The sequence below is a fragment of the Cydia pomonella genome, chromosome 8 (assembly GCF_033807575.1).
Source record: "Cydia pomonella isolate Wapato2018A chromosome 8, ilCydPomo1, whole genome shotgun sequence".
NCBI classification, from domain to species: domain Eukaryota; kingdom Metazoa; phylum Arthropoda; class Insecta; order Lepidoptera; family Tortricidae; genus Cydia; species Cydia pomonella.
This window is the reverse complement of record NC_084710.1, coordinates 10,230,615-10,244,750: the sequence shown is the minus strand read 5'-3', so window position 1 is coordinate 10,244,750 and position 14,136 is coordinate 10,230,615. Positions and strand designations below refer to the sequence as shown.

Below are 14,136 nucleotides of genomic sequence, written 5' to 3'. Positions count from 1 at the left end.
GCCCCCGCCCTGCCGCAACCTTCCCCTCTCCTCTCATCGTCTCGCACTTGCTGCCGCTTACGTAAATTTTTCAGAGTGAGCGTGACCCTTTTGAATTTTTTTTTCCTATTCGATCGATCAAATACGAAAATGTTCTCTACCGCCTGTAGAGCCGGCCGTTTGGCCGCGAAGTCGGTAGTGGACAAATCTGTAGCCGACAAGACACCCTTTGTCGCTGGAGCTCTGGTCAACAAACGTGATTATGCAGCCAAGGCCGCAGGCAAGGGACAAGGTAAAGTAGTCGCTGTCATCGGTGCCGTTGTAGATGTACAGTTCGAAGACAACCTGCCTCCCATCCTCAATGCCCTGGAAGTGCAGAACAGGCAGCCCCGGCTCGTGCTGGAGGTGGCGCAGCACTTGGGAGAGAACACGGTGCGCACCATCGCCATGGACGGTACCGAGGGTTTGGTGCGCGGACAGGCCGTACACGACTCCGGTTCACCCATCCGCATCCCCGTGGGCGTGGAGACGCTTGGGCGCATCATGAACGTGATCGGCGAGCCCATCGACGAGCGCGGCCCCATCCCCACCGACAAGACGGCGGCCATCCATGCCGAGGCGCCCGAGTTCGTGGATATGAGCGTGGAGCAAGAGATCCTGGTCACCGGCATCAAGGTCGTGGACCTGCTGGCGCCATATGCCAAAGGAGGAAAGATTGGCCTGTTCGGCGGTGCTGGTGTCGGCAAGACCGTACTCATCATGGAGCTTATTAACAACGTGGCCAAGGCTCACGGTGGTTACTCCGTGTTTGCCGGCGTGGGCGAGCGCACACGTGAGGGTAATGATTTGTACCAGGAAATGATTGAGTCCGGTGTCATTTCCCTCAAGGACAAGACCTCCAAAGTGTCACTGGTGTATGGCCAGATGAATGAGCCCCCAGGCGCCCGTGCCCGTGTCGCCCTAACTGGTCTTACTGTGGCTGAGTACTTCCGTGATCAGGAGGGTCAGGATGTGCTGCTCTTCATTGACAACATCTTCCGTTTCACTCAGGCTGGTTCGGAAGTGTCTGCCCTTCTGGGTCGTATCCCATCTGCTGTGGGTTATCAGCCGACCTTGGCCACTGACATGGGTACTATGCAGGAGAGAATCACCACCACCAAGAAGGGTTCCATCACCTCTGTGCAGGCTATCTATGTGCCTGCTGATGACTTGACTGATCCCGCCCCGGCCACCACTTTTGCTCACTTGGACGCCACTACTGTGTTGTCACGTGCCATTGCTGAGCTGGGCATCTACCCCGCTGTGGACCCTCTCGACTCCACCTCACGTATCATGGACCCCAACATCATCGGCGCCGAGCACTACAACGTCGCCCGTGATGTGCAGAAGATCCTGCAGGACTACAAGTCGCTCCAGGACATCATCGCCATCCTGGGTATGGACGAGTTGTCTGAGGAGGACAAGCTGACGGTGGCGCGCGCGCGCAAGATCCAAAGGTTCCTGTCGCAGCCCTTCCAGGTCGCCGAGGTGTTCACTGGCCACGCCGGCAAGCTGGTGCCGCTCGAGGAGACCATCAAGGGCTTCTCGAAGATCCTGCAGGGCGAGTACGACCACCTGCCCGAGGTCGCCTTCTACATGGTCGGGCCCATCGAGGAAGTTGTCGCCAAGGCCGAGACTCTAGCCAAGAGCACCTAAATATATGTATCAATCAAGTAGTGTAAGGAATAATAGTCTATTTATTGGAAAGAGTAACCAACGGAAAGGACTAAGGTTTATGTTTTGTTCAGTAGTAGTTTCCATTGCTATAACATTTTAAATAATGTAATCCAATATAGTAATTATGGAAGTAGGAGCCGATATTGTAAATATTTGAAGAAAAATCAAAGTGAATCATGTAACGTCAGGTCTGAACTGAACACATATTGCGGTGCATTTGGTCGCAAAATAAAATTGTAAAAAAATATTTTCCTTTCTTTTATTCATCTTTCACTGCTACATTATATTAGACCAAGGGTTTCCAAACTACTAGTTACGATTTTCAGGGTTCCGTACTACAAAGGGAAAAAGCAAAACCTTAGAAGATCACCTGTGCGTCTGTCTGTCACAGCGTTATTTCTCCGAAACTACTCTACCAATTAAGTTGAATTTAAAAAAGCGGCCAAGTGCGAGTCGGACTCGCCCATGAAGGGTTCCGTACCATTTATGACGTATTAAAAAAAACTACTTACTAGATCTGGTTCAAACCAATTTTCGGTGGAAGTTTGCATGGTAATGTATATCATATATTTTTTTCAGATTTTTCATTCTGTTATTTTAGAAGTTACAGGGGGGGGGACACACATTTTTTTCATTTTGAAGTGTCTCTCGCGCAAACTATTCAGTTTAGAAAAAAATGATATTAGAAACCTAAATATCATTTTTGAAGACCTATCCCTAGATACCCCACACGTTTGGGTTTGATGAAAAAAAATTTTTTTTTTAATTTTTATGACGTATTAAAAAAAAACTACTTACTAGATCTCGTTTGAACCAATTTTCGGTGGAAGTTTGCATGGCAATGTATATCATATATTTTTTTTAGATTTTTCATTCTGTTATTTTAGAAGTTACGGGGGGGGGGGGACACACTTTTTACCACTTTAGAAGTGTCTCTCGCGCAAACTATTCAGTTTAGAAAAAAATGATATTAGAAACCTCAATATAATTTTTAAAGACCTATCCATAGATACCCCACACGTATGGGTCTGATGAAAAAAGTTTTTTTGAGTTTCAGTTCTAAGTATGGGGAACCCCCAAAATTTATTGTTTTTTTTCTATTTTTATGTAAACATCATAATGCGGTTCATAGAATACATCTACTTACCAAGTTTGAACAGTATAGCTTTTATAGTTTCGGAAAAAAGTGGCTGTGACAGAATCGGACAGACAGACGGACATGACGAATCTATAAGGGTTCCGTTTTTTGCCATTTGGCTACGGAACCCTAAAAAGACAGACATGTACAGTAAACAAATGAATTTTAAACATAGTGTTTGAGCATTACATTCATGCAGTTCTGTCCATAGATTAGTAGTACCTGGGCGACCGAGCTTTGCTCGGTTATAACTATTTATTGTAATATGGTGGTCTATAGTTGATAATCTTAACTACATTTTTTTACTAAATTAAACTTGTTTAAAACAATAAAAATTTAAAAATTATATATAAACTTGAACATATAAGTCTAAGTCGCTCCAGGCAGGACTCTAGTCTAAAAGATTAGTCTTATGTTTGGGAAAACGCGTGTTTTCCAGTTTTCATGCGTTTTTCTTTCGCCGCAGAATATGGTCGCTAATTTCGTGTTGCCGGCCACTGTCCGTCTGGTCCAGCGGGTTAAGACGCGGACTGCTAAATGAGTGTTACGGGTTCGAATCTCGCCCGGTGACTAACTTTTGTTTTTTTTTATATGTCCAAGTTTATATATATTTTTTTAGACAAGTTTAATTTAGTAAAAAAATGTAGTTAAGATTATCACCTATAGACCACCATATTACAATAAATAGTTATAACCGAGCAAAGCTCGGTCGCCCAGGTACTTATTATTTTATTTGATACACTACCAGCTCTTGGAGCTGCTGCTGATGCTGGATGGATGCTGGAGCACTTTTTAATGCTAAATAAACACATACATTTTTTTAGATTGTGTCACAAGGGAGCAAAATGACATGTTTACGGCGAGGGCGTATATTGAATCCTGAACGAAGCAAAGAATCCTAAAAGAGAATCCCGAGCGTAGTGAGGGATCAAGTGTTAACGCTCAAGGTGGAAATAATTTTGCTACTGCTCGCCTATGAGGAAATTTTTGTACAAAAATATTATTTTAGCTGAAAAAATAGTGACGTACAATGGAAAAGTGGCACTGATCTCTCCTAGCAGGTAAGAAAAAGCCTTTTTTGCAAAAGGTGATGTGAAAATACAGCTAAGCAAATAAGCTTTCAAGATTTGATTGCAAACGCTCCATAATAATATCCAACTGCTCACGTGCATTTTGTAGCACGGTTTGCATTAAGCGATTGGTTCGCGAACTGGTCTTTCGTCAAAAACTGGCTACACCTTTAAGCTTAATGCACACACAGGCGGGTACGGGGACCGGGTCGCGTCGGCGGCGCGGTGTGAATTCGCGGTGGCGTGGCGGGTCCTAAGTCCTAAGAGTTGGTCCATTTTAGTTGTATAAGCGCATGCTCGCCGTCGTAAAGCTACCGCCCGGAACAAAAAACAAGCTAAAGAGACGCGCCGCAGGGCCCGCTTGGTCACGCACCCGCCCGTGTGTGTCCGTCAAGCTTTAGCTTTAGGGGTTGGGTTGTCCTAATACAAAGCGACTTCGATTATCGCGCCAATGTCAGGTAGTGGTATGGTTCTTGGTGTCGGTGAAGGAACTAATTGGTCACAGAAAAAAAGAACAATGTTAACTTAGATGTTTAATTACAAAGGAATTATCGCTTTCCACCAACGCGAGGCGCGGACTTCTGGCTCACTTTAGCGGCCTTAGCCTTGGGGGCAGCCTTCGCCTTTGTGGGGGGAGCGGTAGCCTTCTTGGCAGCCTTGGTGGACTTCTTCTGTTCCTTGGCAGCCCTGGGAAAGTTAAGATGTTGATTAATAAAAGAAAAAACAAGCACAAGATGGAGGCCATGGAGGCCAATACCCGCTTAATATTTTTTAATGGACACTTCATAGATTTTGTTCCTTTTTTTACACTCCATAACATTATGTCACAATTTGACATTTAAAAACAAAAGAAGGTTGCTTTACAGGGCTAGGAGTGTAAGACTATATGAAATACCTTTGCATTAAGATTCATATACAAGCCGTGTCTTATCCAACCTCGACATTGGCAGAATCATCATCACCTTGATGGAGCCATAACACGAAAAATTGATTGATTGACATATCTTTGCCATCGCCACAGATACATAGTATTTGCGGTAGGGTTGCCATACGTCCCGGTACGCCGGGACATGACCCGGTTTGAAGCATGGTGTCCCGGCGTCCCGGCCGATAAGAAAATTGTCCCGGTTTAAAAATCATAGTTATTTAATAGAGGGCTGGACTCGGTAAACAGTAATATACCTACAATAAACGCGACTCACTAGCTAGGCTAATCTTACGTGGATAGAACGACGTAAGCTGACACTTGTCCGTTCACGTTTCACGAATTTACGTCAACAGTGTCAACACATTTCGGGATTTTCTTTAAATGTCCCGGTCAGAGTCCCCATACTTATGGCAACCCTAATTTGCGTACCTAATTTGAAGTAAGTCAAGTCAAATCTCTTACAGCAGAGCTCTACAACATTTGAAAAATTATTTGTTAAATTTCAACATCCTACCTTCAATCGTTTGTGGGTCAGTAACCAACAGAACTATTTTGTAAATATAAACAAAAAAAAATAATACAACTTATAGAAGATGGAACTCATCAACTCACTCTAGTCCCAAGGATACAGGACAGAGAAGCAGAATTGTTAATCAACCCATAAAATAAAAACAACCACTTTCCACTCTAGTTGGAAGGTTAGATGACAGGTGCTTTCATAAAAACTAGTGCCGGTACCAAAGGTTAGGTTAGGTTACCAAAGCAAACATCACACTCCTTTAGCATGCAATTGAGAAAATGTTATGATGAGGAGAACAATTTGTTTTAAAAGGTGGCAAGGTTTTAGTTTAATAGCTGGGTCCACACAGAGCAAGCATACGCGCGAGGCAATTTCCTCTGCGTGGACCCGGGTAATTCCACACAGAGCAAGCATACGCGCGAGGCAATTTCCTCTGTGTGGACCCGGCTAATTCCTCATGTTAATTATTATTATAGCTTTACTGATACCTAAGCAAACAAAAGATTCCACAATTGAACCATGAACATAGTCAGTTCCAAAATTGGAATCTTGGGCTTTGCAAGGGTTTCAAGGCATGAAGTTCTTCACCACACAAACGTGAGGAAAATAGTAAACAAGACAAATCGAATCCAAATACATGCTTTTTAATATTTATAATTTTTTTTAAATGATCACATAAGTGACCATGAACCAACATAAGGAAACAACTCAAAATTTGCATCAAATTACTTTGCTCCTCTAGTGGATGAAAAGCAACTTTTTTGTCAGTTTTTGAAGAATAAGAGTCTTTTTAAGCAACTATACTCACTTGATGGCTTGGTCTCTCTGAGCCTTGCGCACCTCAGGCTTCATGTTCCTCTTGGCCATAATGTCACTGAGGGAGGCACCAACAATTGCTCTCTGGTATTTCTGAGTCCTGCGGGTGCGCTTCTTGGTCTGCTCTTCTTCTTGACCCTTCTTGAACTTGCGCCTAAAGACATTTACATTCTTAGAAAAAAAAACACTGATGATAGGGAATCTAAGTGCCACCAGTTTCATTTTGATTCATTTCTTTTGAATTATGATATGAAAGTTCCCTATAGATTGCTTAATTTATTATTATTATTTAATAAGCAGACAAGCAGTTTGACAACTGATATGACCTGTATCCAGTATTCATAAAGATAGTTATCATGAACGAGTAGTAGATATAATATGCTTGTCTAATTTATTTTTAAACTGGTTCACATTTTGTGCTAAAACCACATCTTCTAAATTTACATAAACCATGAGAGGAATTTGGTTGAGCCTACATGTTAAATTTATAAAACCTTAAACCATCACTTTTCACTGATTCAGCATTGCATTGACTGACAGCTGGTAAATTTGATACACAGTGGGAAGTTGATAACTCGAGATATCTAGGTATAAATAGCAATATTAACATGTTTTCTGTAATTATTTTATTTGACATTGTGTAATGTATTTCCCAATATTTTGCTATTGATATTTGATGATTTTTCTTGACATTGTATATAATAAATATTTGACAATCATAATGTAAATTCATATAGATTAGCTTTAAATAATTTATATTGTAAGTTAATAGTATGAAAGAAATAAGTCTAAATCTATAAAATTTAGGAAATTTGAGCTTAAAATAGAATTACATAAGGTTCAAATTTCTTCAATTTTATATCTCGAGTTATCAACCGAACCGAATTAGACCCCTGAAAGTTGAGGGCTTATTGTGATAATAGGTTTGTCTCTTTCACATACATGCAAATATCAAGGTAACAATAAGGATGAAGAATTGTAGGACCAAAAAAAGCTAAGTTTCCAACCAGGGAGCAAATTAAATTATTTTATGAATTTGAGACAAGTACTGCCATGGCCGGGTGGTCTCGAAGTCAGGATTTTAGCCACATAAGTTGAAGATACGGGTTCAATTCTTGCCTCGGCCACCAATGGCGTTGGTCAGTTTTTCTCAGGTGTTTAATATCTATTTCAGTGTATAATGCTTAATTTAAACAACACACCTCTCATCAGAGTCACATGTAGTAAAACATGGAAATAAGGATAAGATATTTTTTTTGTCAATGTCAGTGTACTTACTTAATTATGTCTGTGTCATAAGTATCCATTACTATAGCAGAAATATAATTCAAATTCACTTCAATGTACAAGGGTAGCAGATTACAAGGTAAGATAGAAATCAATATTATAAACTCACATTTTCACTAGATTAGGTTAGAGCTAAATAACAAAATATTTTTATATTACCTGTAAAGCACAGTCCATGTCACTTTACGAGGATTCCTCCTCATCAAGTGGGCGGCCTCACATTTGGAGTTCAAGAATGTGAAGGTCTGAAACACAAGCACGAAAATGTGAATTAATGGAGTTTGACGACGATATCAGAGAATACTCCAAGGCATTTACATGAAGAGACAGTAACTATGCTAATTATTCTTCAATTAATGCTATACCCGAATAATCTGAAACTCAAGTAAACTTGGTTCATACTCCAAGAGGTTATATTAGGACCAATAATGTAAACATGATTATTATATTCATTTGCTTAAGGAACATTAAATTAAATTGCTCGGCTTTGAACTACAATTTAGATTAGGGTTTAAACGTAATAAAATATTTACCTTGCCATCCACTTTGACCATAGTTTTCCCATGGCCGGGATAGATCTTGTATCCACTATACGCGCACAGACCGATCCTGAAAATAATTCAAACATAGTAAGACGGACACACGGTTTTTGATAATTTCTTTAATTGAATGAGAAAAGGTTTCAAGATTACACAAATACATTGAGATATAAATCAGAATTTGCGAAAACGTACTTCATTTTGAATTGTCAAACGCGAAAGAACTGTCAAACATTCGAAGTTGTCACAACTAAACCACAGAACCAGAAAAAGTTACTAATGAATTATAGTTATCCATATTATATTAACGCCAAGTTCAACAACATGAGGAAGCAACGGAACACCTTCACGAGTTTTAAAATAATAGTATTAGACGCAAGTAATCTTCTGTGTTTGAAGCAATGTACATCAACGGTTAACAAAATTATAAAAAATAATTATTTAAGGTGTGGTATTCACCTGTCCTGGTCGGTTTGTCATTATGAAATCTATTTCATTCCTGGTGTTTTGGTCAGGTGATTTCCAGGTCCATCTTCTGTTCATATCACTAATTTCGAAGTCCTGAATAAGGTACTATTTCCATCAGACCACCGACTTCTGAGAGCAACATTTAACTTGAAACTTCCAAAAAGAGTCGAAAAAACTTCCATTCCTCGTTTAAAAGCCTAAATACAGAAAAGGAAATACATAGTTACTTATATTAGATGCTTAGAGACAAAACTAGGAAACAAAACAGAAGATACAAGTGTTCAAGATTACTACAATAAGATAGAAAAGTCAATAATAGACAGCGTAACACAGAAGACTAAGACTGACGGACCACACAAAAATAAACAATATCTTTAGCGACAATACAAAACAACTAATAAACCAACGCACAGAACTAATGTTTAAGAAAGACAAAAATCAAACCATGAAGAAAGAACTTACCCGGCTGTTTAAGGAAACAAAGAAATCTATAAGAATATTAGACTACAGGAATCACAGGAAGGAAGTAATAACAAGGAACCTAAAGAAACACAGAGGTACAAAGAGAGCTTTAAAAGAACTTAATCTAAACAAATCTTGGATACAAAAACTTGGACAAGATAAAGAACAAACAAAAACAAGGAAAGACGTAATAAATCATGCTACAAACTTTTATGAAGTACTCTATAGAAAGAAAGACTACAACCAAATACAAGAGGAGACACCGACACCTATTGCGAATAACGTAAACTTGTCAGTAAAGCAGATCGAAGAAAAATAAGTGTATGAGCACATAAAACAGCTGAAAACCGAAAAAAGCCCAGGTCCAGATGGAATAACAAACGAAGCTCTAAAACATGGTGCACCGATTCTGCTTCAATATCTAACACATCTATTCAATATGGTACTTAATTCCGTAACTATACCAGAGCAATGGTGTACATCCGATATAATATTGCTGTACAAGAAAGGCAATCCCTTAGACATCGGTAACTATAGACCAATCAGCTTACTGGCGAGCATCTACAAATTTTTCTCCTCAATAATGTTAAGGCGAATATCCAAAACAATTGACGACTCCCAACCAAGAGAGCAGGCTGGCTTCAGGGCAGGTTTCAGCACTACAGACCATATACAAGCACTAGAACAGATAATAGAGAAGTATAAAGAGTTCAATAGAGACCTATATCTCGCCTTTATAGATTATAGCAAGGCATTTGATAGCATCAATCACAGCGCAATCTGGAATGCATTGGAACAGCTTAGTGTGGACCCAAAATACATTAATACCTATTACATTAATACCTACAAAATATATACGCGAAAAGCAACATAGAAAGCAGCTGTCTTTCACAAAAACAAACAACGAAGAAGAAGTAGAAAGGAGAGCTAACATAACCTGGAGGAAACTCTGGTCACTGCAAGAAATCCTAAAAGGCAAATACAGCTTAAACCTAAAAAAGATAGTGGCAGATATATGCCTTCTACCGAGCCTGAGAAAGATAAGAACCACCCAAAGAGCCATGGAAAGGAACAAGCTCAACATAAAAAAGATACAAAAAATAAAGATTTATTTTCGTTTATGTCACAGCCACTTTTATCGGAAACTATAAGAACTATACTGTTCAAACTTGGTACTGCTATGAACCGCATTAAGATTTTTACACAAAAATAGAAAAAAAAACAATAAATTTTGGGGGTTCCCCATACTTAGAACTGAAACTCAAAAATTATTTTTTCATCAAACCCATACGTGTGAGGTCTTCAAAAATGATATTAAGGTTTCTAATATATTTTTTTTTAAACTGAATAGTTTGCGCGAGAGACACTACCAAAGTCGTAAAATGTATCCCCCCCCCCCCCTGTAACTTCTAAAATAACAGAATATATATAAACCTAAAAAAAAATATGATGTACATTACCATGCAAACTTCCACCGAAAATTGGTTTGAACGAGATCTAGTATTTTTTTTAATACGTCATAAATTTTTTTTTATCAAACTCATACGTGTGGTGTATCTATGGATAGGTCTTCAAAAAAGATATTGAGGTTTCTAATATCATTTTTTTCTAAACTGAATAGTTTGCGCGAGAGACACATTCAAAGTGGTAAAATGTGCCCCCCCCCCCCCCCCCCCCCCCCCCCCCTGTAACTTCTAAAATAACAGAATGATAAAACTAAAAAAAAAATATGATATACATTACCATGCAAACTTCCACTGAAAATTGGTTTGAATGAGATCTAGTAAGTAGTTTTTTTTTAATATGTCATAAATGGTACGGAACCCTTCATGGGCGAATCCGACACGCACTTGGCCGCTTTTTTTAACCTAGTGGTACCAGAAAATCGTTCAAATTCTTTAATACTTGATTTTTTTCTTGATGTATAAAATCAATAATGATAAAACGAATATCAAGCGATCAAATTACGTGATATACAATTGCTTACTACTAATACTGGAAACATTTCAGTGCATTATTTACATCTTAGACTATAAAATATTAATTCATAACATATGCCATATTATAGATTTATACTATTACTAGTTTGTTTCAAAACGTTCTAACTAACCTAAAATATTGCAGTCGAATCGAAAATGAATCAAAGTTGTGTTATCTAATTAGTTTAAATAAACATTGTGAGTTGAAAAAATACTAAATCCTTTACAAATTTCTATTCGTTGAAGCGTTGCAATGTTTTGTCCCGATTTTTCTGAGTTTCAGGTAACGTAAATACATAGACATACAATATAACCGTAAATATGATTCCTTATCAGAATCGTACAATAATATGTTTTGATATTTTGCCACAAAGGTGAAATGAAACTTACTAATCAGAATCTTATAGGCATTCATGATTACTTGTTCCTAATGCTAATAATAAAAGCGTATGACTTTTTATTATTACACATGAAACAACAAAACATCTAATGTATTAATAACAAAGCGAATAATAGATTCAAACCTTGCTTAATTTTATTGTTTTAGGATGTCCTGAAGAAGATGCGTGTTTTAGATGACAAGATAGTGTATGCACTCAATACATCCATTCCCACAGAGTCTTTCAGAAAAAAAGTAGATGCAACCTCTGCATGTGCAGACTTGTACTCGCAGATTCAGAAGGGACATACCGACCGGGAAGCCGTAATTAAAAATTGCATAGTGTCTACGGCTGATACTGTAAAAAAATTAAGGGCAGCTAAGGAAGAGAGGCCTGATGATTATGATGTTTTGAAATCTTTAAAGGCAGAACAACGAAAGGTAATTCAATTTTATTGCATATCATGAAATTGAATAACTTTTACTATTCATTTTTTGAATAACTTTTATTGAATATCATGATATAAACTTAAGACTTGTTCTGATCACTCAAATAATCAGCTTCCAGTGTAGCTTGTTGTTTTCCTATATAGTATAATGTAGGCTCATGTCAAAAATATGCTTAACCCTTGGAGTGGTAGGCCGTTGACTCCCGACCGATTATGTAGTTTAAATTTGTGAGAGTCAAAATGTAATTTGTACTATTTATTACCTCAAATAACTCAGAAAATCATGTCTTAGAAAAGAGCAGGCGCAATTTCAAAGAAATCTTCCTAAGAAAAATCATGCACGTAAATGTTTGTTTTTCATTGATTGTTGGCGGCGATGAATCAATGAAAAACAAACATTTACGTGCATGATTTTTCTTAGGAAGATTTCTGTATGATATAAATTAGCAACATAGCGTAATAAAGTACACCCGCCATTCTGACTGCCAGGATGGCGGGTGACCTGTTTTTTGATGACAACTTTATGTACCGTGAGGTACAATTTTTTTTAAAGGAGGTACTAAATAAGTAGTACAAATTAGGTACAAAAATATGGTATGCTTTGTTTTTCATTTGATTTTATTTAGGTACACCCACCATTCTGACTCTTACTTAAATTTCAAATTTGATGAATTGAAATCAAATCAAAATTCCAACAACTCAAAAACTACATATGCCACTTGAAGAGTTAAGGGTACATTTAGAAACAGATAATATAGTAGGACTATTATTGTGTATTTATGTATTAAAACCATAAGGTTGTTTCATAAACACCTGCAACCCTCTTAAGTCTCTTTGTAACACATGAACTTGAAAAGACAATTATGCATGTCTTAGACTTAGGTAGCTCAATCTATTCCTACAGATGAAATGTTGTGGCTAATTAAATGTCTTTGCAGCCATTGGTTGGTTCTTGTAATTCCAATATTTTTCCTGTAGATAAAACACATTGTATAGAACATTGGCCAGACATGCGAGGAATTTTATATTTAGATGCCCAAGTGCTTGTTTATTTTTAGTCGGCCAACTCTCATTTAATTTGCACATTGCCAATAATGCTATATGCTCCACTTCAATGCTAAGGTTCATATCAATATAGTTTTTCTAGCAGCTAGCAGAAATCCTAATAAATCCTAATAAAACCCACATAGGAACTAAGTCAACTAAGGGTTTCTCAATAGTAATTGATTTTAAAATATATACATTTATTAAGTATTAAAATACATTATTCTTATTTCTTATAAATATCGGTTTCTTCACAGCTTCGCCTTCTGCAAACTGAACTGAGCGTGGAAGAGGTGATCCGTGAAAAAACAACAAAGCTGTTTACAGAGAAGTGTAGAAGCTATTACAAGCCTGACAACTTATGAAGACTGAGAATTGAAAAAATTGTTTTTGATCCTTTAGTGTATATATTATAAATAGATTTGAGTTAACAGTGGTTTTATTGTATTCAATACTTAATCTAATAATATCTAAAGCACACAACACTTATGGCATGACTTCTCATGTTCTACTTAGCAGCAGCAGCTGCTTCCTTTTCGGCCTGCTCGGCTCTATATTGTTTGTGGAAGTCCATGTTCATCTGATGGACAGATTCTCCTCTTTTTGCAGCTGCTTTTCCTGCCATAATGGCGCCAAAACTTGCGAGCGCAGTCAGGAGCATTAGCACATTTGAGATTTTTATGCGAGCTTCACTGCGGGACCTTTCAATAATTTCTGCTCTGAAATAATACAAAGTAGATTAGTCAATTGTAAGCAAACTGTAGGTATTGCAGCTTATCTGTTGCAGTTAATACACGGTTGTTAATGTCTACGCTCACAATGGGACACAACACCATTGACCTTCAGATTTTTCTATATTCACACTACAATAAGACGATAAAACAACATTGCATAACATCATAATTTCCCAGAATAAAACTAATCGTTGAGTTTGAACTAATTAATGTACTTACGAGACAAATGTCGGGATTTCCTCCTTGCTTTTATACTTCTTGGTCCAAACAAGGATAAACTTCTGGAAATTAGTTGGTCGGTATCTTGCGGACATAGAACCAGAAGACGAGCTTGAAGCCGGTGTCGGAGGCGGGGTGGCTGGCGTACACATCCTTCTCACAAAACATAACGCAGTTGTTCTCGGAAAAAAGGGTTTAAACATTTTTTATATGCGCACAGTGGTACTTTGCTCAACGAATTAAAAACAATGACAAAGTGTAGTTTGCCTCCTTCCCTCTTGCTCATCATTTGACAGTCGAGTTGATAAAGTATATTGCACACGAGATGCAACTTCGTGTGCAAATCGGAAAATCCGTCACGTTGATGTAAGGGCCTACCGCGAACACTGAAGTTCGCAAAAATTGAGGT

At 38.2% G+C, this 14,136-nt stretch overlaps 4 protein-coding genes across 4 annotated transcripts; 2 read left to right on the top strand and 2 right to left on the bottom strand.

Annotated features, from left to right (window-relative positions):
* The first annotated feature begins 12 nt into the window (after positions 1-12).
* LOC133520537 (ATP synthase subunit beta, mitochondrial) lies at positions 13-1,942 on the top strand. The gene has a single exon (XM_061855011.1). The coding sequence runs from the start codon at positions 130-132 to the stop codon at positions 1,672-1,674; it is 1,545 nt and encodes a 514-aa protein (XP_061710995.1). The 5' UTR covers positions 13-129; the 3' UTR covers positions 1,675-1,942.
* A 2,481-nt stretch (positions 1,943-4,423) lies between these two features.
* On the bottom strand, positions 4,424-8,262 carry LOC133520542 (large ribosomal subunit protein eL24). Its single transcript, XM_061855021.1, has 5 exons — positions 8,189-8,262; positions 7,988-8,063; positions 7,614-7,699; positions 6,160-6,321; positions 4,424-4,590 (listed from the first exon to the last, which is right to left on the bottom strand). The coding sequence occupies exons 1-5, from the start codon at positions 8,191-8,193 to the stop codon at positions 4,452-4,454; spliced, it is 468 nt and encodes a 155-aa protein (XP_061711005.1). The 5' UTR covers positions 8,194-8,262; the 3' UTR covers positions 4,424-4,451.
* A 2,762-nt stretch (positions 8,263-11,024) lies between these two features.
* LOC133520531 (protein MIX23) lies at positions 11,025-13,205 on the top strand. Its single transcript, XM_061855003.1, has 3 exons — positions 11,025-11,185; positions 11,450-11,722; positions 13,032-13,205. Exons 1-3 carry the CDS (start codon positions 11,156-11,158, stop codon positions 13,137-13,139), a joined length of 411 nt encoding a protein of 136 aa, XP_061710987.1. The 5' UTR covers positions 11,025-11,155; the 3' UTR covers positions 13,140-13,205.
* On the bottom strand, positions 12,958-14,098 carry LOC133520530 (UPF0389 protein CG9231). Its single transcript, XM_061855002.1, has 2 exons — positions 13,728-14,098; positions 12,958-13,493 (listed from the first exon to the last, which is right to left on the bottom strand). The coding sequence occupies exons 1-2, from the start codon at positions 13,928-13,930 to the stop codon at positions 13,283-13,285; spliced, it is 414 nt and encodes a 137-aa protein (XP_061710986.1). The 5' UTR covers positions 13,931-14,098; the 3' UTR covers positions 12,958-13,282.
* Between the last annotated feature and the right edge of the window lie 38 nt (positions 14,099-14,136).

Coding starts and splice junctions, on each gene's coding strand:
- LOC133520542 (XM_061855021.1), bottom strand. Junction 7,700..7,987: donor TGGTCAAAGTGGATGGCAAG/GTAAATATTTTA, acceptor CTTGTGTTTCAG/ACCTTCACATTCTTGAACTC. Junction 6,322..7,613: donor ACATGGACTGTGCTTTACAG/GTAATATAAAAA, acceptor AAATGTCTTTAG/GCGCAAGTTCAAGAAGGGTC.
- LOC133520531 (XM_061855003.1), top strand. CDS start 11,156: ATGTTTTGTCCCGATTTTTCTGAGTTTCAG. Junction 11,186..11,449: donor CCGATTTTTCTGAGTTTCAG/GTAACGTAAATA, acceptor TTATTGTTTTAG/GATGTCCTGAAGAAGATGCG. Junction 11,723..13,031: donor TAAAGGCAGAACAACGAAAG/GTAATTCAATTT, acceptor GTTTCTTCACAG/CTTCGCCTTCTGCAAACTGA.
- LOC133520530 (XM_061855002.1), bottom strand. CDS start 13,930: ATGTTTAAACCCTTTTTTCCGAGAACAACTGCGTTATGTTTTGTGAGA. Junction 13,494..13,727: donor GAAATCCCGACATTTGTCTC/GTAAGTACATTA, acceptor GTATTATTTCAG/AGCAGAAATTATTGAAAGGT.
- LOC133520537 (XM_061855011.1), top strand. CDS start 130: ATGTTCTCTACCGCCTGTAGAGCCGGCCGTTTGGCCGCGAAGTCGGTA.